We start from the raw sequence: 22,770 nt of genomic DNA on the forward strand, positions 1-22,770 counted from the left end.
CTCTCGGGCCTCAGATTGGTTTCATCAGGGATATTGCTCAGCTGGGTGGAATGTGAAGCTGTTTAGCACTAGGACCGAGATGCTGCTGCTGCTGCTAGAACTAGCACAGTGATCCTGTCTGCACTGGGCATCCTCTGTGCATCAGCGGAGCATCCTGTGCGCTCCATCATACACACCTATGTGGCCAGACAAAGCATGGCGTAATGCAGCCTGCAGACCCGAGCACAACGCACAGCCTGTGCCTGGCAGCCAGCAGAGCCATGCGGAGGGCAGGCTGCACGGATAGACAGAAATAAACTGGAATAAAGGAGAAGAGAGGGGGGGGGAAAGAAAAAATACCCAGCAGCATGGCTCAGAGCAAGAGGCATACGTACAGCCGGGTAAGTGGGGGGGGGGGGGGGGGGGGTGGGGGGGTGGGGGGGACCCAGGGAGACTGCTCTCCAGATGTGTGGTGACAGGGACATGTGTGTATGTATGTGTGTATGTATGTGTGTATGTATGAATGTGTGTATGTATGTATGTATGTATGTATGTATGTATGTGTGTATGTATGTGTGTATGTATGTATGCGTGCGTGCGTGTGTGTGTGTGTATGTATGTATGTGTGTATGTGTGTATGTGTGTATGTATGTATGCGTGCGTGCGTGTGTGTGTGTGTGTATGTATGTGTGTATGTATGTGTGTGTGTATGTATGTATGTATGTATGTATGTATGTGTGTATGTATGTATGCGTGCGTGCGTGCGTGTGTATGTATGTATGTGTGTGTGTATGTATGTGTGTATGTATGTATGCGTGTGTGTGTGTGGGTGTATGTATGTGTGTATGTATGAATGTGTGTATGTATGCATGTGTGTATGTATGTATGTGTGTGTGTATGTATGTGTGTGTGTGTGTATGTATGTGTGTATGTATGTGTGTATGTATGTATGTGTGTGTATGTATGTATGTATGTGTGCATGTAGTGCAGGGAGAGATGGGGGTGAGAACGGGTTTTATTGGGGTGCATTAGGGGCAGGGGTTTCTGCCTCTCATTGGGCAAAGTACCACAACCCTTTCAATGGCAAAGGGGCCGGCGTCGCATTGGGTTGGCATTAACGGGGTTAATAGAATTAGCTGGCACCGTGCTTTGGCGATGCTATGCGCGTCTGTGGGATGTCAAAGGGTTAATAGATCCCATTCCATTCTATGCGCCTGTTTGCATCCTGCAGATGCGATCGGCACTGAAACGATGAATGGATTCTCATTCATTCCCCCCCCCCCCTGTAACTTCCTGGCAGGTCAGTCTAGGGATGAATGGCTTAAACCCTTTCTGGCGCTGCAACGTGTGGCAGGCCCCTCTGTCAGTGAAGGGGTTAATGCAATCCTGTGTATTTGCAGCTCTGCGGGTCTCTTTGGCATGACAGGGGTTAATGGTGACAGCTCACTCACAGCTGTGCGGCGAGGTCAGAGGCCACACGGGGGTCCCTAGCATTGCAGGGGATAATGTATTCACAGATCAGCAGTGCGCAGGCGCAGGCCTGGGAGAGGTCCATGTACTCCTTGCCATTCAAATGTGCTGGTTGCTCTGGTACTCGGGGCGTTAAAATCACTGCCTAATCCCGGTTGCCATGGGCCCTCTGATCCACTCCTGGTTTTAATTTTGTTTTTATTCCATATATAAAATGAATGGGATTTCTTTATTATGGGAATTATATGGAGGAGGGAGACATTAAAAAAACCCCATGGCTTTCTTCTCCTTTCAGCATTAGGTTCAGTGACGCTGAATCCGTACTATCTGGGACAGGCTCAGACAGGCCTGGCTTGCAGGCTTCTTTAGCAATAGAGATATATATAACTGTAGGCCGGGCTGAGGCTGGTTATGTGGGGCATACTCAAGTAACAGGCGATCCTGGTTCTGACGAGCTGGGCTGGGCTCAGACACACCTCATTTACAACCTTAATTATCAATGGACATGTCACAGGGAGAAGCGGCACCAAGCCCCAGAGATGTAACCAGGCCCGGGGAAGTCTTCTCCTGTTACCAGCAGGTAGACACGTTCTGACAGCATCAGAACTTTGGGCCTTTTAATCTCACCCCAATTTAAAAAGCCCGTGGTGATTCCTGGCTTCAGAGCACATATTAATGTGTGCATTACACAGGCGTATAGCAAGCAATGTGTCCATATATAAGGTAAATCCGGTATAGCTAGGCCTTTAAGGATCACCTGGTTTGCTATGAGTGGGAGCCTCGCTGACTGTGACACTGGCGCTCTCTCCAGGGTCCTGAAAGAAATACATTGGCTCTGCCTTGCTAGTGACTGGTACTTGTATATGTTTGACCCCTTATAAAGGGGCGTTTGATGGTAATGACGGGTTACAGCTCTCAGTCTACTTGTTAGATATTATGACTCTCTAATTCTCCGCTGCGTGGAAGTTGTTAAAAAAAAAAAAAAAAAAAGGAACTCGCGCGCTCCATTCATGGGTTAAATGATTGCAAATCTTTCCCCAGCTCCATGTTTGTTTGGTATTAAAGGGAGCAGAATAGGTAAGTGGCCACGTGGTGGTCGGTAGGATTGTGGGGGTTACATTCACAGGTCAGCCAGGTTTATGGGTCTGCCCGGCATTTACAGGGTTAATGTAATCCCGGCAAAATCAAGTTCTGCAGTGCTCTGTGGGTCTGCTTGGCATCGAAGGGGTTAACCTACTCCATTGCGTTCATGCTTCCATTGCAAAGCCCCCCTATTTAGCAGGCAGACCCCCCTTGTTGTATCTGAAAGATGCGCTGTGTCCTGCACCGTGGCCTCCTCCCGATAGAATATGCTTTGCAGAGGGGGTGAGAAACCCTGTCATTTTCCTCTCTAATCTCCCTGAGCAGAGCTGGGTGGCCCGTGTAACCAGCTGTTCTGTGCGGAGCTGTGCGGAAACCAAAGGGTTAATGCATTATAATTCATTGAAAGGGTGGCCGTGCTGCGTGGACCAGCCTGGCATTGAAAGGGTGGCTACGCTGCGTGGACCAGTCTGGCATTAAAAGGGTGGCCGTGCTGCGTGGATCAGTCTGGCATTGAAAGGGTGGCCACGCTGCGTGTATCAGTCTGGCATTAAAAGGGTGGCCACGCTGCGTGTATCAGTCTGGCATTAAAAGGGTGGCCACGCTGCGTGTATCAGTCTGGCATTGAAAGGGTGGCTATGCTGCGTGGACCAGTCTGGCATTGAAAGGGTGGCCACGCTGCGTGTATCAGTCTGGCATTGAAAGGGTGGCCGTGCTGCGTGGATCAGTCTGGCATTGAAAGGGTGGCCACGCTGCGTGTATCAGTCTGGCATTGAAAGGGTGGCCACGCTGCGTGGACCAGTTTGGCATTGAAAGGGTGGCCACGCTGCGTGGATCAGTCTGGCATTGAAAGGGTGGCCACGCTGCGTGGATCAGTCTGGCATTGAAAGGGTGGCCACGCTGCGTGTATCAGTCTGGCATTGAAAGGGTGGCCACGCTGCGTGTATCAGTCTGGCATTGAAAGGGTGGCCACGCTGCGTGGATCAGTCTGGCATTGAAAGGGTGGCCACGCTGCGTGTATCAGTCTGGCATTGAAAGGGTGGCCACGCTGCGTGGATCAGTCTGGCATTGAAAGGGTGGCCACGCTGCGTGGATCAGTCTGGCATTGAAAGGGTGGCCACGCTGCGTGGATCAGTCTGGCATTGAAAGGGTGGCCGTGCTGCGTGTATCAGTCTGGCATTGAAAGGGTGGCCGTGCTGCGTGGATCAGTCTGGCATTGAAAGGGTGGCCACGCTGCGTGGATCAGTCTGGCATTGAAAGGGTGGCCACGCTGCGTGGATCAGTCTGGCATTGAAAGGGTGGCCACGCTGCGTGTATCAGTCTGGCATTGAAAGGGTGGCCACGCTGTGTGGATCAGTCTGGCATTGAAAGGGTGGCCACGCTGCGTGTATCAGCCTGGCATTGAAAGGGTGGCTACGCTGCGTGGATCAGTCTGGCATTGAAAGGGTGGCCACGCTGCGTGGATCAGTCTGGCATTGAAAGGGTGGCCGTGCTGCGTGGATCAGTCTGGCATTGAAAGGGTGGCCGTGCTGCGTGTATCAGTCTGGCATTGAAAGGGTGGCCACGCTGCGTGTATCAGCCTGGCATTGAAAGGGTGGCCGTGCTGCGTGGATCAGCCTGGCGTTGAAAGGGTGGCCGTGCTGCGTGGACCAGTCTGGCATTGAAAGGGTGGCCGTGCTGCATGGATCAGCCTGGCATTGAAAGGGTGGCCGTGCTGCGTGGACCAGCCTGGCGTTGAAAGGGTGGCCACGCTGCGTGGATCAGTCTGGCATTGAAATGGTGGCCGTGCTGCGTGGACCAGCCTGGCATTGAAAGGGTGGCCGTGCTGCGTGGACCAGCCTGGCATTGAAAGGGTGGCCGTGCTGCGTGGACCAGCCTGGCGTTGAAAGGGTGGCCACGCTGCGTGGATCAGTCTGGCATTGAAAGGGTGGCCGTGCTGCGTGGACCAGCCTGGGGTTGAAAGGGTGGCCACGCTGCATGGATCAGTCTGGCATTGAAAGGGTGGCCGTGCTGCGTGGACCAGCCTGGCATTGAAAGGGTGGCCGTGCTGCGTGGACCAGCCTGGCATTGAAAGGGTGGCCGTGCTGCGTGGACCAGCCTGGCATTGAAAGGGTGGCCGTGCTGCGTGGACCAGCCTGGCATTGAAAGGGTGGCCGTGCTGCGTGGACCAGCCTGGCATTGAAAGGGTGGCCGTGCTGCGTGGACCAGCCTGGCATTGAAAGGGTGGCCGTGCTGCGTGGACCAGCCTGGCGTTGCCCCTGTATTCCGCAGCGCGCTGTAACAGGTGCGCTGTGCAGACTCCTATCCGTGGGTTCCTCTCCTTGGCAGCTGTCTGTCTGTCTCCTGTTCACACGCGGCTGCGAGAGCGGGCGACAGCGCTCCGTCTAGCACCGCAAATCGCCCCCAAGCCTCCCTTTCTAATGAATTCCTTTACTGGCGCACAAAGAGTGAGAAAGTGGGGGTGCAGCTGAGTCACCTCTAACCAAAGAGGCCAACAGTGTTTGCCAATTCACCCTGTAAATCAGGAAGAATCATGAATATTTTAGACTCATATCAACTTCAACCCACATTTGCAATCATCAACCACCATTGCCCGGCACTGCCTTCCTCCTCACCACAGAGAGAGGTTTGCCCGGCACTGCCTTCCTCCCACCACAGAGAGAGATTTGTCAGGCACTGCCTTCCTCCCACCACAGAGAGGTTTTCCTGGCACTGCCTTCCTCCTCACCACAGAGAGAGGTTTGCCAGGCACTGCCTTCCTCCTCCCCACAGAGAGAGGTTTGCCCGGCACTGCCTTCCTCCTCACCACAGAGAGAGGTTTGCCAGGCACTGCCTTCCTCCCACCACAGAGAGAGGTTTGCCCGGCACTGCCTTCAAACTCACCACAGAGAGAGGTTTGCCAGACACTGGCTTCCTCCTCACCACAGAAAGAGGTTTGCCAGACACTTCCTTCCTACTCCCCACAGAGAGAGGTTTGCCCGGCACTGCCTCCCTCATCCCCACAGAGAGAGGTTTGTCCGGCACTGTCTTCCTCCTCACCACAGAGAGAGGTTTGCCCGGTACTGCCTTCCTCCTCACCACAGAGAGAGGTTTACCTGGCACTGCCTTCCTCCTCAATCCAGAGAGAGGTTTGCCAGACACTGCCTTCCTCTTCACCACAGAGAGAGGTTTGCCAGGCATTGCCTTCCTCATCCCCACATAGAGAGGTTTGCCAGACACTGCCTTCCTCCTAACCACACAGAGAGGTTTGCCCGGCACTGCCTTCCTCCTCCCAACAGAGAGAGGTTTGCCAGGCACTGCCTTTCTCCTCACCACAGAGAGAGGTTTGCCAGGCACTGCCTTTCCCCTCACCACAGAGAGAGGTTTGCCAGGCATTGCCTTCCTCCTACCACAGAGAGAGGTTTGCCAGACACTGCCTTCCTCCTAACCACACAGAGAGGTTTGCCCGGCACTGCCTTCCTCCTCCCAACAGAGAGAGGTTTGCCAGGCACTGCCTTTCTCCTCACCACAGAGAGAGGTTTGCCAGGCACTGCCTTTCCCCTCACCACAGAGAGAGGTTTGCCCGGCACTGCCTTCCTCCCACCACAGAGAGAGGTTTGCCAGACACTGCCTTCCTCATCCCCACAGAGAGAGGTTTGCCCGACACTGCCTTCCTCCTCCCCACAGAGAGAGGTTTGCCCGGCACTGCCTTCCTCCTCACCACAGAGAGAGGTTTCCCAGACACTGCCTTCCTCATCACCGCAGAGAGAGGTTTGCCCGGCACTGCCTTCCTCCTCCCCACAGAGAGAGGTTTGCCCGGCACTGCCTTCCTCCTCCCCACAGAGAGAGGTTTGCCCGGCACTGCCTTCCTCATCCCCACAGAGAGAGGTTTGCCCGGCACTGCCTTCCTCCTCCCACCACAGAGAGAGGTTTGCCCGGCACTGCCTTCCTCCTCACCACAGAGAGGTTTGCCTGGCACTGCCTTCCTCCTCACCACAGAGAGAGGTTTGCCCGGCACTGCCTTCCTCCTCACCACAGAGAGAGGTTTGCCTGGCACTACCTTCCTCATCCCCACAGAGGGAGGTTTGTCCAGCACTGCCTTCCTCCTCCCCACAGAGGGAGGTTTGTCCAGCACTGCCTTCCTCCTCCCCACAGAGAGAGGTTTGCCCAGCACTGCCTTCCTCCTCCCCACAGAGAGAGGTTTGCCCGGCACTGCCTTCCTCATCCCCACAGAGAGAGGTTTGCCCGGCACTGCCTTCCTCCTCACCAGAGAGAGAGGTTTGCCCGACACTGCCTTCGTCCTCACCACGGAGAGAGGTTTGCCTGCCACTGCCTTCATCCTCCCCACAGAGAGAGGTTTGCCTGGCACTGCCTTCATCCTCCCCACACAGAGAGAGGTTAGCCAGGCACTGCCTTCCTCATCCCACCACAGAGAGAGGTTTGTCCGGCACTGCCTTCCTCCTCCCACCACAGAGAGAGGTTTGCCAGGCACTGCCTTCCTCCTCACCACAGAGAGAGGTTTGCCTGGCACTGCCTTCCTCCCCACCACAGAGAGAGGTTTGCCAGGCACTGCCTTCCTCCTCACCAGAGAGAGAGGTTTGCCCGGCACTGCCTTCGTCCTCACCACGGAGAGAGGTTTGCCTGGCACTGCCTTCATCCTCCCCACAGAGAGAGGTTTGCCTGGCACTGCCTTCATCCTCCCCACAGAGAGAGGTTTGCCTGGCACTGCCTTCATCCTCCCCACAGAGAGAGGTTTGCCAGGCACTGCCTTCCTCATCCCCACAGAGAGATGTTTCTCCGGCATTGCCTTCCTCCTCACCACAGAGAGAGGTTTGCCCGGCACTGCCTTCCTCCTCACCACAGAGAGAGGATTGCCCGGCACTGCCTTCCTCCTCCCACCACAGAGAGAGGTTTGCCCGGCACTGCCTTCCTCATCCCCACAGAGAGAGGATTGCCCGGCACTGCCTTCCTCCTCCCACCACAGAGAGAGGTTTGCCCGGCACTGCCTTCCTCCTCACCACAGAGAGAGGATTGCCCGGCACTGCCTTCCTCCTCCCACCACAGAGAGAGGTTTGCCCGGCACTGCCTTCCTCCTCACCACAGAGAGGTTTGCCTGGCACTGCCTTCCTCCTCACCAGAGAGAGGTTTGCCCGACACTGCCTTCGTCCTCACCACGGAGAGAGGTTTGCCTGGCACTGCCTTCATCCTCCCCACAGATAGAGGTTTGCCTGGCACTGCCTTCATCCTCCCCACAGAGAGAGGTTTGCCTGGCACTGCCTTCATCCTCCCCACACAGAGAGAGGTTTGCCAGGCACTGCCTTCATCCTCCTCACACAGAGAGGTTTGCCACGCACTGCCTTCCTCATCCCACCACAGAGAGAGGTTTGCCCGGCACTGCCTTCCTCCTCACCACAGAGAGAGGTTTGCCCGGCACTGCCTTCCTCCCACCACAGAGAGAGGTTTGTCTGGCACTGCCTTCCTCCCCACCACAGAGAGAGGTTTGCCAGGCACTGCCTTCCTCCTCCCCACAGTGAGAGGTTTCCCGGCACTGCCTTCCTCACCACAGAGAGAGGTTTGCCAGGCACTGCCTTCCTCCTCACCACAGAGAGGTTTGCCTGGCACTGCATTCCTCCCACCACAGAGAGAGGTTTGCCCGGCACTGCCTTCCACCTCACCACAGAGAGAGGTTTGCCTGGCACTGCCTTCCTCCTCACCACAGAGAGAGGTTTGCCACACACTGCCTTTCTCCTCACCACATAGAGAGGTTTTCCTGGCAGTGCCTTCCTCCTCACCACAGAGAGGCTTGTCTGGCACTGCCTTCCTCATCACCACAGAGAGAGGTTTGCCAGGCACTGCCTTCCTCCTAACCACACAGAGAGGTTTGCCCGGCACTGCCTTCCTCCTCACCACAGAGAGAGGTTTGCTTGGCACTGCCTTCCTCCTAACCACACAGAGAGGTTTGTCTGGCACTGCCTTCCTCCTCACCACAGCACCACAGAGAGAGGTTTGCCTGGCACTGCCTTCCTCCTAACCACACAGAGAGGTTTGTCTGGCACTGCCTTCCTCCTCACCACAGCACCACAGAGAGAGGTTTGCCTGGCACTGCCTTCCTCCTAACCACAGAGAAAGGTTTGTCTGGCACTGCCTTCCTCCTAACCACAAAGAGAGGTTTTCCCGGCACTGCCTTCCTCCTCACCACAGAGAGAGGTTTGCCTGGCACTGCCTTCCTCCTCACCACAGAGAGAGGTTTGCCTGGCACTGCCTTCCTCCTAACCACAGAGAGAGGTTTGTCTGGCACTGCCTTCCTCCTAACCACATAGAGAGGTTTGCCCGGCACTGCCTTCCTCCTCACCACAGAGAGAGGTTTGCCCGGCACTGCCTTCCTCCTCCCCACAGAGAGAGGCTTGTCTGGCACTGCCTTCATCCTCACCACAGATAGAGGTTTCCCCGGCACTGCCTTCCTCCTCACCACAAAGAGAGGTTTGCCTGGCACTGCCTTCCTCCCACCACAGAGAGAGGTTTGCCAGGCACTGCCTTCCTCCTCACCACAAAGAGAGGTTTGCCCGGCACTGCCTTCCTCACTACAGAGAGAGGTTTGCCTGGCACTGCCTTCCTCACCACAGAGAGAGGTTTGCACGGCACTGCCTTCCTCATCACAGAGAGAGGTTTGCCTGGTACTGCCTTCCTCCCACCACAGAGAGAGGTTTGCCAGGCACTGCCTTCCTCCTAACCACAGCGAGAGGTTTGCCCGGCACTGCCTTCCTCCTCACCACAGAGAGAGGTTTGCCAGGCACTGCCTTCCTCCTCCCCACAGAGAGAGGTTTGCCCGGCACTGCCTTCCTCACCACAGAGAGAGGTTTGCCAGACACTGCCTTCCTCCTCCCCACAGAGAGAGGTTTGCCCGGCACTGCCTTCCTCCTCACCACAGAGAGAGGTTTGCCACACACTGCCTTCCTCCTCCCCACAGAGAGAGGTTTGACCGGCACTGCCTTCCTCCTCACCACAGAGAGAGGTTTGCCACACACTGCCTTCCTCTTCCCCACAGAGAGAGGTTTGACCGGCACTGCCTTCCTCCTCCCCACAGAGAGAGGTTTGCCTGGCACTGCCTTCCTCCTCACCACAGAGAGAGGTTTGCCTGGCACTGCCTTCCTCCTCCCCACAGAGAGAGGTTTGCCAGGCACTGCCTTCCTCCTCCCCACAGAGAGAGGTTTGCCCGGCACTGCCTTCCTCCTCCCCACAGCGAGAGGTTTGCCCGGCACTGCCTTCCTCCTACCACAAAGAGGTTTGCCAGGCACTGCCTTCCTCCTCCCCACAGAGAGAGGTTTGCCCGGCACTGCCTTCCTCCTACCACAGAGAGGTTTGCCCGGCACTGCCTTCCTCCTCACCACAGAGAGAGGTTTGCCAGACACTGCCTTCCTCCTCACCACAGAGAGAGGTTTGCCCGGCACTGCCTTCCTCCTCCCCACAGAGAGAGGTTTGCCCGGCACTGCCTTCCTCACCACAGAGAGAGGTTTGCCAGACACTGCCTTCCTCCTCCCCACAGAGAGAGGTTTGCCCGGCACTGCCTTCCTCCTCACCACAGAGAGAGGTTTGCCACACACTGCCTTCCTCCTCCCCACAGAGAGAGGTTTGACCGGCACTGCCTTCCTCCTCACCACAGAGAGAGGTTTGCCACACACTGCCTTCCTCTTCCCCACAGAGAGAGGTTTGACCGGCACTGCCTTCCTCCTCTCCACGGAGAGAGGTTTGCCTGGCACTGCCTTCCTCCTCACCACAGAGAGGTTTGCCTGGCACTGCCTTCCTCCTCCCCACAGAGAGAGGTTTGCCAGGCACTGCCTTCCTCCTCCCCACAGAGAGAGGTTTGCCCGGCACTGCCTTCCTCCTCCCCACAGCGAGAGGTTTGCCCGGCACTGCCTTCCTCCTACCACAGAGAGGTTTGCCAGGCACTGCCTTCCTCCTCCCCACAGAGAGAGGTTTGCCCGGCACTGCCTTCCTCCTACCACAGAGAGGTTTGCCCGGCACTGCCTTCCTCCTCACCAAGAGAGAGGTTTGCCAGACACTGCCTTCCTCCTCACCACAGAGAGAGGTTTGCCCGGCACTGCCTTCCTCCTACCACAGAGAGAGATTTGCCCGGCACTGCCTTCCTCCTCCCCACAGAGAGAGGTTTTCCTGACACTGCCTTCCTCCTCACCACAGAGAGAGGTTTGTCCGGCACTGCCTTCCTCCTCCCCACAGAGAGAGGTTTGCCCGGCACTGCCTTCCTCCTCCCCACAGCGAGAGGTTTGCCCGGCACTGCCTTCCTCCTACCACAAAGAGGTTTGCCAGGCACTGCCTTCCTCCTCCCCACAGAGAGAGGTTTGCCCGGCACTGCCTTCCTCCTACCACAGAGAGGTTTGCCCGGCACTGCCTTCCTCCTCACCACAGAGAGAGGTTTGCCAGACACTGCCTTCCTCCTCACCACAGAGAGAGGTTTGCCCGGCACTGCCTTCCTCCTCCCCACAGAGAGAGGTTTGCCCGGCACTGCCTTCCTCACCACAGAGAGAGGTTTGCCAGACACTGCCTTCCTCCTCCCCACAGAGAGAGGTTTGCCCGGCACTGCCTTCCTCCTCACCACAGAGAGAGGTTTGCCACACACTGCCTTCCTCCTCCCCACAGAGAGAGGTTTGACCGGCACTGCCTTCCTCCTCACCACAGAGAGAGGTTTGCCACACACTGCCTTCCTCTTCCCCACAGAGAGAGGTTTGACCGGCACTGCCTTCCTCCTCTCCACGGAGAGAGGTTTGCCTGGCACTGCCTTCCTCCTCACCACAGAGAGGTTTGCCTGGCACTGCCTTCCTCCTCCCCACAGAGAGAGGTTTGCCAGGCACTGCCTTCCTCCTCCCCACAGAGAGAGGTTTGCCCGGCACTGCCTTCCTCCTCCCCACAGCGAGAGGTTTGCCCGGCACTGCCTTCCTCCTACCACAGAGAGGTTTGCCAGGCACTGCCTTCCTCCTCCCCACAGAGAGAGGTTTGCCCGGCACTGCCTTCCTCCTACCACAGAGAGGTTTGCCCGGCACTGCCTTCCTCCTCACCAAGAGAGAGGTTTGCCAGACACTGCCTTCCTCCTCACCACAGAGAGAGGTTTGCCCGGCACTGCCTTCCTCCTACCACAGAGAGAGATTTGCCCGGCACTGCCTTCCTCCTCCCCACAGAGAGAGGTTTTCCTGACACTGCCTTCCTCCTCACCACAGAGAGAGGTTTGTCCGGCACTGCCTTCCTCCTCACCACAGAGAGAGGTTTGCCCGGCACTGCCTTCCTCCTACCACAGAGAGAGGTTTGCCCGGCACTGCCTTCCTCCTCACCACAGAGAGAGGTTTGTCCGGCACTGCCTTCCTCCTCACCACAGAGAGAGGTTTGCCAGGCACTACCTTCCTCCTCACCACAGGGAGAGGTTTGCCCGGCACTGCCTTCCTCACCATATAGAGAGGTTTGCCCGGCATTGCCTTCCTCACCACAGAGAGAGGTTTGCCAGACACTGCCTTCCTCCTCACCACAGAGAGAGGTTTGCCAGACACTGCCTTCCTCCTACCACAGAGAGAGGTTTGCCCGGCACTGCCTTCCTCCTCACCACAGAGAGAGGTTTGCCAGACACTGCCTTCCTCCTCACCACAGAGAGAGGTTTGCCCGGCACTGCCTTCCTCCTCACCACAGAGAGAGGTTTGCCCGGCACTGCCTTCCTCCTCCCCACAGAGAGAGGTTTTCCTGACACTGCCTTCCTCCTCACCACAGAGAGAGGTTTGCCAGGCACTGCCTTCCTCCTCACCACAGAGAGAGGTTTGCCAGGCATTGCCTTCCTCCTACCACAGAAAGGTTTGCCACACACTGCCTTCCTCTTCACCACAGAGAGAGGTTTGCCAGACACTGCCTTCCTCCTCACCACAGAGAGAGGTTTGCCTGGCACTGCCTTCCTCCTACCACAGAGAGAGGTTTGCCAGGCACTGCCTTCCTCACCACAGAGAGAGGTTTGCCCGGCACTGCCTTCCTCCTCCCCACAGAGAGAGGTTTGCCCGGCACTGCCTTCCTCCTCCCCACAGCGAGAGGTTTGCCCGGCACTGCCTTCCTCCTACCACAGAGAGGTTTGCCAGGCACTGCCTTCCTCCTCCCCACAGAGAGAGGTTTGCCCGGCACTGCCTTCCTCCTACCACAGAGAGGTTTGCCCGGCACTGCCTTCCTCCTCACCACAGAGAGAGGTTTGCCAGACACTGCCTTCCTCCTCACCACAGAGAGAGGTTTGCCCGGCACTGCCTTCCTCCTACCACAGAGAGAGATTTGCCCGGCACTGCCTTCCTCCTCCCCACAGAGAGAGGTTTTCCTGACACTGCCTTCCTCCTCACCACAGAGAGAGGTTTGTCCGGCACTGCCTTCCTCCTCACCACAGAGAGAGGTTTGCCCGGCACTGCCTTCCTCCTACCACAGAGAGAGGTTTGCCCGGCACTGCCTTCCTCCTCACCACAGAGAGAGGTTTGTCCGGCACTGCCTTCCTCCTCACCACAGAGAGAGGTTTGCCAGGCACTACCTTCCTCCTCACCACAGGGAGAGGTTTGCCCGGCACTGCCTTCCTCACCATATAGAGAGGTTTGCCCGGCATTGCCTTCCTCACCACAGAGAGAGGTTTGCCAGACACTGCCTTCCTCCTCACCACAGAGAGAGGTTTGCCAGACACTGCCTTCCTCCTACCACAGAGAGAGGTTTGCCCGGCACTGCCTTCCTCCTCACCACAGAGAGAGGTTTGCCAGACACTGCCTTCCTCCTCACCACAGAGAGAGGTTTGCCCGGCACTGCCTTCCTCCTCACCACAGAGAGAGGTTTGCCCGGCACTGCCTTCCTCCTCCCCACAGAGAGAGGTTTTCCTGACACTGCCTTCCTCCTCACCACAGAGAGAGGTTTGCCAGGCACTGCCTTCCTCCTCACCACAGAGAGAGGTTTGCCAGGCATTGCCTTCCTCCTACCACAGAAAGGTTTGCCACACACTGCCTTCCTCTTCACCACAGAGAGAGGTTTGCCAGACACTGCCTTCCTCCTCACCACAGAGAGAGGTTTGCCTGGCACTGCCTTCCTCCTACCACAGAGAGAGGTTTGCCAGGCACTGCCTTCCTCACCACAGAGAGAGGTTTGCCCGGCACTGCCTTCCTCACCACAGAGAGAGGTTTTCCAGACACTGCCTTGAAGGTACCTGGGACCTGGGAGATATGTAAAGTACTCAAATGATGTATTTGCATATTTCCCAGGTATCTGTCTCGCGTGTTTCCAGGTATTTTGTGAGTTTGCCTCATTTGCATACAAAATGTGCATATCACACGGAATTTCACAGCTAAAACCAAACTGCGTCAAAAAGCTTTTTCTGTTTTCACAGTTTACATGTGATAAGAGCTTAATGAATACAGCGAGATCCCAATATTGCCAAAAACAGTGGGGTTTTTTAACCTGGAAATGCCCTTATCGCAGTTCAATGAATAGGCCCCAAGTCTCCCAAAATACCCCTTAGATTGTAAAGTCTCTGGTCCAGGGATTCACTTTCCTCTTGTGTGGTTTTTGTGTTTAATCCCAACACCTTGTATTCTGATATCTGTTTTGTGCTGAGTGTAAGGTTGGTAATATAGAGATAATATCACATACATACTTGGGTTTTCCCTGGCTCTGTGTGTACCTTTAGTAGAGAATTGGTGGATGAGTGAGCTGAAGGTAGCACTGACTCCAAGTCAGGGAGACTCACAGAAAATCAGTGAGAGTTGACATGTCTGGAGACTAAAGGTTTGAAGACACATAGAAGACACAGGCCCCAATTCAATATACTCTGAATGTCTTCCCTAAACTGGAAAAGAGCACAGCTCCATTCAAATCACTGACTCCCACAGTATCTTCTCCAACTCAGGGAAGCGGTTTTACAACACATTGAATAGCAGAGAGGGGGCCGTGAGAGAGATATGTAATATTGCAGTGAGTATAATTTATGTGTGAGAGATGCACTCATTTAGTCACAGCTTCTTTGGCTGCAGGTGAGGTCCACATATCCTGGGTAATATGTGCTATGTGCATGGTGATACAGAGGACTGATTTGGGATTGTCCGCATCCTTCTGCTGTTGCTACTCCATAGGCTCCACAAGGCACACAGGAGTTACTTTGTAAAACACCAGTCCAGCTGTACGAGGGCTGCCGGGCACTGCAGGCCCAGGGCACTTAGGAGCTACTGGCATAAAGTATCTCCAAGGCTTATGAGTGTCCAGGAAAGAGGACCGCAGATCCCAACTATACCAAACTCCTGCTCTTTCATCTCACCCGCTTCTGGTACCAGTTGTCTTTCTATAGCCTTAGTAGACTCAGAGATCACTTACTAGCCAGGGACCACATACTTGTTATCCCCACTTCCTTCTGATATATATACGGTCTGATGATGTAAGATCTAAAACCTTTATTCTTACTGTCTGATGAGGACGCATTGGGAATTACAGCAATTCCCCACTCTCCTTCCATAATCTATTTATTCATATACTATTCTCCAACAAACTCTGGAACCTTGATCCCCTACATAGATACAGTATAGTGACCTTCCGTGTTCCCAAAGGAGTAGCTGCATGCGTCCCGAGAAACTAGAAATTAGCTCTTTAAAAGCTGTGGCAAGAAATTTATTTTTTGTTCAAGGAACACCAAAACTCCCTACATCTGTTCATACAATCCTGCCCTCGTCTCTCAGACTCCTCTCCAGACGTCAGGGTAGTCTATCCTGCCCTCGTCTCTCAGACTCCTCTCCAGACTTCAGGGTAGTCTATCCTGCCCTCGCCTCTCAGAGCAGACTCCTCTCCAGACTTCAGGGTAGTCTATCCTGCCCTCGCCTCTCAGACTCCTCTCCATACTTCAGGGTAGTCTATCCTGCCCTCGTCTCTCAGACTCCTCTCCAGACTTCAGGGTAGTCTATCCTGCCCTCGCCTCTCAGACTCCTCTCCATACTTCAGGGTAGTCTATCCTGCCCTCGCCTCTCAGACTCCTCTCCAGACGTCAGGGTAGTCTATCCTGCCCTCGTCTCTCAGATTCCTCTCCAGACTTCAGGGTAGTCTCTCCTGCCCTCGCCTCTCAGACTCCTCTCCATACTTCAGGGTAGTCTATCCTGCCCTCGCCTCTCAGACTCCTCTCCAGACGTCAGGGTAGTCTATCCTGCCCTCGTCTCTCAGATTCCTCTCCAGACTTCAGGGTAGTCTCTCCTGCCCTCGTCTCTCAGACTCCTCTCCAGACTTCAGGGTAGTATATCCTGCCCTCGCCTCTCAGACTCCTCTCCATACTTCAGAGTAGTCTATCCTTCTTTACATGTGTTGAAAAACACCTCTAATAGTTTAAATCACTTCTTTTATTCTGGGATGTCCTATACTAAGGTCTGGAGGATTCAATTACACTTAAATCATTCCCAACTGATACATCACCATTAGTAAAACAATTGGACTGCCAAGGAGCAGTCTACCCGTTTGCCAAAGAATATATATCACACCTACATCTTGACACTCAGCTGTGTCAAGACACTCAACAATGCGTGGCGCAGGTATAAGGTACCCGAGGGCGTAGGTAATGTATGAGGGATTATATCTAAGTGTTCTTTAATTAATGTTTACAGTGCATTTGCCAACAGATACATTATGGAACTAAAACAGGGTTGTCCCCATGGTCTGCAGACCACATGTGACTCCCAATGTGATGTGACCATACAGAAGAGACATGAGGGCAAAGGAAGCATGGAGACAAGTGCATAATAGAAGAGAGCACAAGAGGAATGGTAGAATAATGTACTGAATAACATTGCTCACCACTTGTCCATCACCCCTCAAGTCGAGCAGTGCGATTGGCTGAAAGCTCCTTTGAAGACAGGAGTTTTGAGATGATTGAAAGAAGCCCCAATGTCACAAGCATTCGTTTCCTCTCCTTCCTCTCACTGTCCCCTTCCGTGCTGCGGGAGATCCACGTTTCATGCAGCTCTGAGCTGGCTGAGGCTCAGAATTCTTTATGGTCCGTATTTCCCAACAGTAGGCGAGTACACACAGACGGAGATCATAAACTATATTTTACTGCTACGTCCCCTTTATAGCTTGTTTTGTTTCTCCCAAACGGGCACGAACGAAGTGCTGACACGTTGTTGGTTTTAATTCCCTCTATTTCCCAATGAAAGTCAGACATTTGTGAGCTTCGGTAACATTATCCTGACCCTCATCTTTATCTCGTTTGTATCTCTATCTACCTTTGGCTCCATATTTACTGGAAGACACCTTAGGCCAGTTGACTTGAATGGGCCAGAGCAGGGGTTCTCAACTCCGGTCCTTAAGTGCCCCCAACAGGTCAGGTTTTCAGGATATCCCGGCTTCAGCACAGGTGGCTCAATCAGAGGTTCAGGTGAAGACTGTGCCTCTGATTGAGTCACCTGTGCTGAAGTAGGAACTGATTGAACCATGTATGCTGAAGCAGGGATATCTTAAAAACCTGACCTTTGGGGGGTGGGGGGCTTTAGGACTGGAGTTTAGCAAACCTGGGCTAGAAGCTGTTTTATGGAGTTGCACTTCTTAGTATATATGGCACTCTTTCTTTTTAAAAGAGCCGAGCCACTTTCTCGCCAAGAAGATGCTTCTCACCAATAAAAGTGGCCGTGCCGTATCATTTCCAGGGTCCTAGTGCCGTATTTTCTGGGGTTTTTAATCACCACCCCATCATTTGAAACATTTCTTTGTGGCCTCCAAACTCTTGCATGTCACCCGGGGGTCAGAGACAAACGTGGACTTCTGTGCTTTTCCGCAGACCAGCAGGGGGCCATGTATGTCACCCGGGGGTCCGAGAGAAACGTGGACTTCTGTGCTGCTCCGTAGACCAGCATGGGACCATGCATGTCACCCGGGGGTCAGAGACAAACGTGGACTTCTGTGCTGCTCTGCAGACCAGCAGGGGGCCATGTATGTCACCCGGGGGTCCGAGAGAAACATGGATTTCTGTGCTATTCCGTAGAGCAGCATGGGGCCATGTATGTCACCCGGGGGTCCGAGAGAAACGTGGACTTCTGTGCTGCTCCGTAGACTAGCATGGGCCATGTATGTCACCCGGGGGTCCGAGAGAAACGTGGATTTCTGTGCTGTTCCGTAGACCAGCATGGGGCCATGTATGTCACCCGGGGGTCAGAGACAAACGTGGACTTCTGTGCTGCTTCTTTTTTTTTATTATAACTTTTACTTTGAATTCTTTCATTAATATGTATTCTATAGAAGCAGCAGTTTTAAACCATTAAGGACAGTATTTACAATTACAATGACAGACCTCTGATTTACCGTATATATATATATATATATATATATATATATATACAGTAGCTACATACAACGCCATCCTTAGTTCAGGTGTTTTAATCCCCCAAGATCATTTTAAAAGTGCTGCCTGGATTTGTTGGGTGATGTACAACAGAGTGAGCTCAAATCCAGTGCCCAAGACCCCCCAACAGGTCGCATTTTAAGGATATCCCTGCTTCAGCACAGGTGGCTCAATCAGTGGCTACTGATTGAGCCACCTGTGCTGAAGCTGGCACTGATTGGGCCACATGTGCTGAAGCAGGGACTGATTAAGCCACCTGTGCTGAAGCAGGGATAGCCTGAAAACCCGGCCTGTGTCTTGAGGGTTGGAGTTGAGCGCCCCTGATGGTACATGGTGGAAATATGTCTCTTTAGCCTGTCAGGGGATTTATCTGTGTTAGGCTGGGGTCATGGCCTGAGCAAACAGACTGCCTTAAGGCAGTGTTCGCGTCCAGGCGGCGTGTGGCCGCGTTCGCACGGAAGCGGGAGGGGGCACGCATTGCGCCAAGAAATCAGTTCAAACTGATTTCTTGGCGCAACAGACCGGTCACGTGAGCGGTTTGCCCAATGAGGGCGAACCAGCTCCGTGACGTCACTGGCACGCCCCTAGACACGGCCACGGACGGCGCGCGTAACATGGCCGAAAAACTCACCCGCTTCAAGCGGGTGACGTCACGGCCGCGCACGCCCCCACACGGGCGAAGGCACCATGGCCTTAGCCTTAGACGGGCAGACGGGAGGATAAGCAGGAGACAGAGAGGCCTGATTGTTCCAGCTGTAGAAATGACACAGCTGACGCAGGGACGCACCACAACAATTGGGCTGTGTGTGTGTTCTGGTGCTAGATGGGGGCCCTCAGTTGCTATGGCAACGGAGAGAGAGGAGAAGTGGTGGTGATCCGTCTGCATTTGGCTGGGTGGGACTGGCTCATTATCACCCGACTCCGAGTCAGCAGGAACGGATGGGCCGGCTAAGGCTTTCTACTACTGGAGGATCTGATTGATAGATGCAGAACCCAAAGGGTCAGAGTGCAAGACATGTCCAAGCTCAGCATCAGCTCAGCACTTGTTCCAGTCCTACATAATGTGCTTCCATGAGTAATTCCATGTTACTGTAAGGGCAGCATCATTCATTTAATGGTGCAGTCACTTAAAGAAAAATGTTGCACATGTAACAGGGTATGTCTTTTCTGCCTGTCTTTCCCCTCCCTGTTATGTAAGTTCTTCTAGCTGCAGGCTATAAGAGGTTCATTCTGTGGGCCTGTGACCCCCCTTCATGCTCCTCTCTGATGGACACAAGTAAGGTTGTGACTCGTGGCCTGTGTAAGCCTATCAGGGATTGGTATAGACTATGAGCCTGTCCCTTCTACTTCCTGATGAGGGGCAGTGCCAAATTTACTCAGTCCTGCTCTGGATGAGGAAGAGAGCAGTAGGGTTATGAGCCTCTCCCATCGCGGGATGAGCGTGCCCACCTCCAGCCCCTGGGGCTGGGGAAACATCTGATTATACCAACAAGATGCCCTGTAATATCTGGGGTAAACATCATCTAGAGGCCTGGAGCCTCTGAGACCCTGCACCGCTCTATGAAGAACCTTGTTCATCATACTCCTGTCTAAGTCCCTGGGCAGGAGGGAAGAAGCATGCAATAGTGGGGGCTGATCTCCGAATACCCTGGAGCCCACTATTGCTGGAGGCGCTAAGCACCCTGAGAAGAAGCTCAGAGAAAGAACCTAAGCCTGTCCTGATCTCCCACCATCGCAGATCAAACTCAGCTCTCCTGATCCTAACATGTACTCGCACCACACACTAGGTAGCAGAAGCTGTGTATCTCCCAACCCCCAGATGTTACCCATGACACGTGTCACTGGCATTATTACACTCTGGTCCTAGGAGGGATTGCCCATTTAACTCCTTCCATGCCATAGCTTTTCAAAACATTGCTTCCTTCTCGGGGTAAAATAGAGTCAAGGAGTTACATTTTTACCAAATTATTTGAGTTTCTTTTAAATTGAAATATAAAAAGATGAAAAAACAGACTAATAATGAGTAGTACTGTAGTACAATTGCATTCTTCTGTCGCACACAGGTGTATACAGACAGTAGGAAATATTGCATTGGGAAACGAGGTGAGCAGTCATTACAAGTTGTAGTACGAACAGATATAGGGCCATTCCTACTATGGGGTGCTAAGCACGAAGGCACATTTACTTGAACACACTGCATGGTTCCTCACAGCTTAGCACCCATAGGTCCTAATTCAATATTAAGGCAGGATATCTTCTCCGTGCTGGGGAACAGCTCATCTCCATGTAAATCTATTCTCCCATATGGCGCATATATCTCCATTTATGGCCATAAAGGGAAACTGAATCAAAGAAGCACAGGCCTGTTTATTCAATACTAGCTAAGGTGCCCGGCTTTGCACGGGTCTCTCTCCCTCCCTCTCCTCCCTCCTCTCACCCCAGCCACCCCATTACTCCCCTTCTCATCTCTCTCCCTGCCACCAGGCTATGTGCATTACTATGTCACCAGTATGATGTCACGTGCCAGATATATAGCCCACCAGATATAACACCCAGTAGCTGACTTGCTTGAGCAATGGTAATAACCCTAACGTTCCTAACCGCACGTCCTATGGAGTGTTCGAGAGGATCCAAACCATGACACTTCACCTTATTTTGATACATAAAGTAATCCTTCCAAGTTTGGTTGTTCGATGTCTTATAGTTTTATTTGAATGGAGCTGAACCCTTCTCCATCACGGGCACAGAGACACAGATGATTCCACCACACCACGTCCTACACCTTCTGGTATCACCGTCAGTTACCAGCAACTGCACGGTCATTACAAAGATCACAGCAGTGAGGTTTGAGCAAAGCCGGTGACGATGTTTCCATGAAAATTTCTGTTTTGATCCTGTTTCCAATCTCCCCAAACTCTTCCAAACATCAAGTGAGCCACATGGCGGCAAAACAGGTGCCAGGTACTTTGATACGTTGACACAAGATGGACATACCTTTAATAGTGTCAATCTAATGCCGACATTGTCTTGGTACTGTGACAAACGCCCCTCTTTTGTAGTGCTGACGTCTGTCTGGGTTCTTCCCGACACAGTCTTCTAGGGTTAATTATACAACAAACAGGATCATGCAAAGTATTGTGCTGCTTAACTCAGGCTTCTGCCTGCTTTATTTTCATCCAATTAAGGTACTGCAGCTTTAACATGTGTAGGTTAGAGGTACTCAGATACTTTCATTCAGCAGTTCACACATTTCAGTGTTACAATATTTCCCACTCTGTTATTTCAAGAAATAAAACCAAAATCATATAAGCAAATCCTATCCCTTTCAGGGATCTAACTACACATCAGAATCAGTCTCTCTAACAGCTGCTGGCCAACTAAACTGGTTCCCCAGCTTAAAACAATGCTCTCTCATTTAGGGACACAAGATACAGCACAGTCTTTTAGCAACAGCAGTAATCATTTGTTTTGTCTTATCTGTTCGTGGGGTCCAGGCAAATCCTCTGGTACTGTCATACGTGGAGAGGCCGTCAACCTCGACACTGGATGCAGGAGAGCAGCGACACCCCCAGCCCCCAGGCTCCAAGGAGAGAGAGTGAAATGCAAAACCTCTCTGCTCTAAATACCTGTGCATGTGATTAGAAGAGCAGGTGAGGGAGAACTAGAGCCATTGTAATCTGTGCTCTGGATTTTCCATCCAGCTGCCTGAGTTAATGGGAAGCTGTGGAACGGATCATTTTTAGCTATTCCTGCACTTTCTGCTCTAAAATGGGGCAGAAAGCTGCCTAACATCTTTGGACTATGTCACATATCCCCCTCCCCAGCTCACACCTACTGGGGTGAGCGGCCATGGACCTCACTGGGGTGAGCGTCCTACCTGAAATACTTGAGCTAACTCCTCAGTACAACATTAAGTATTCACATGACACGAATATGAACTTTTTCCACGGCAATTATGGACAATAGGTTTCGTCATAAGAGACTATACTTGGCAAACATATTTTTTTGTTGCTCTCTATTAGGGAACTATTTTGAAAAATAAATGTCTAGCACACATTCTTACAACCCAGGATCTGCTAAATATATTCACAAAACCAGACAATTTCTATTACCTCCCTGGGTTTTTCTACTCTAGAATATGAACCTCATTATAAATTTACCAACCGAAAAGGGCATTTTTTTTTTTTTTTTTTTTTTTTATATTGTAAGCAACCAATATTTTTTTTTTTCTTATACTACAGCCTTGTAATCTTAAGGGCCATCAACCCTGTCTATTAATTTGTAGTTTAGCTACATTTTCAACACAGAGAACCAATATAACATTGTAATATTGACAAAATGCTTATTTGCATAGTTAAGTGTCCGTGACATAGTCCACACGTGTAATAAAATAAATAAATCGGTCAGTTCCCCCAAACATATTTTTTTTTTTTTTTTTTTTTTTTTTGACTTCCAGTCTATTGCATCCTTTGACTTTATTTCATAGCCCGCTGCAACCTGCAAATGACTGGACTGTTTCTTTAGCTTCTGATGAGATCCTTGGACCAGATTCTCCTTGGCTCCACAGTGTGGTCCAGATTGGTGAGATATGGAACTATTCAGGCGCCATGTTAACCTTCGTTGTTTTTTCTTTTCAATCTTTGATTTCCCTTTTGTGGCCATTACCAGGCCTTTGGGTTTTGGAGACCTAGTTGCCTCTGTACAAACGTAGTCCATATTAACCATGTCATCAGGATCTGTCAACAAGTTTGTGTTTTCAGGAACTGCCACCCACTTGGCTAAAACATCTTCTGTGTTGTCCTGGGTGTGTCCACTAGTTTGATAATCTTCTGGACAACGTAAATGAAATTGAGGATCTGGATTTTTGAATTCCAGATCAGGGAGTATATTCT

General features: G+C 52.7%; 1 protein-coding gene across 4 annotated transcripts in view; it reads left to right on the top strand.

Annotated features, from left to right (window-relative positions):
• Positions 1 to 132: 132 nt before the first annotated feature.
• DCTN1 (dynactin subunit 1) overlaps positions 133 to 22,770 on the top strand; it is a 272,607-nt gene continuing 249,969 nt past the window's right edge. For all 4 annotated transcript variants that reach the window (XM_075573554.1, XM_075573564.1, XM_075573570.1 and 1 more), the window contains exon 1: positions 133 to 380. In XM_075573554.1, coding sequence (XP_075429669.1) covers positions 348 to 380 — 33 coding nt within the window. In that variant the 5' untranslated portion in view covers positions 133 to 347. The remainder of the gene's footprint in view (positions 381 to 22,770) is intronic.

The sequence above is a fragment of the Ascaphus truei genome, chromosome 1 (genome assembly GCF_040206685.1).
Source record: "Ascaphus truei isolate aAscTru1 chromosome 1, aAscTru1.hap1, whole genome shotgun sequence".
NCBI classification, from domain to species: Eukaryota; Metazoa; Chordata; class Amphibia; order Anura; family Ascaphidae; genus Ascaphus; species Ascaphus truei.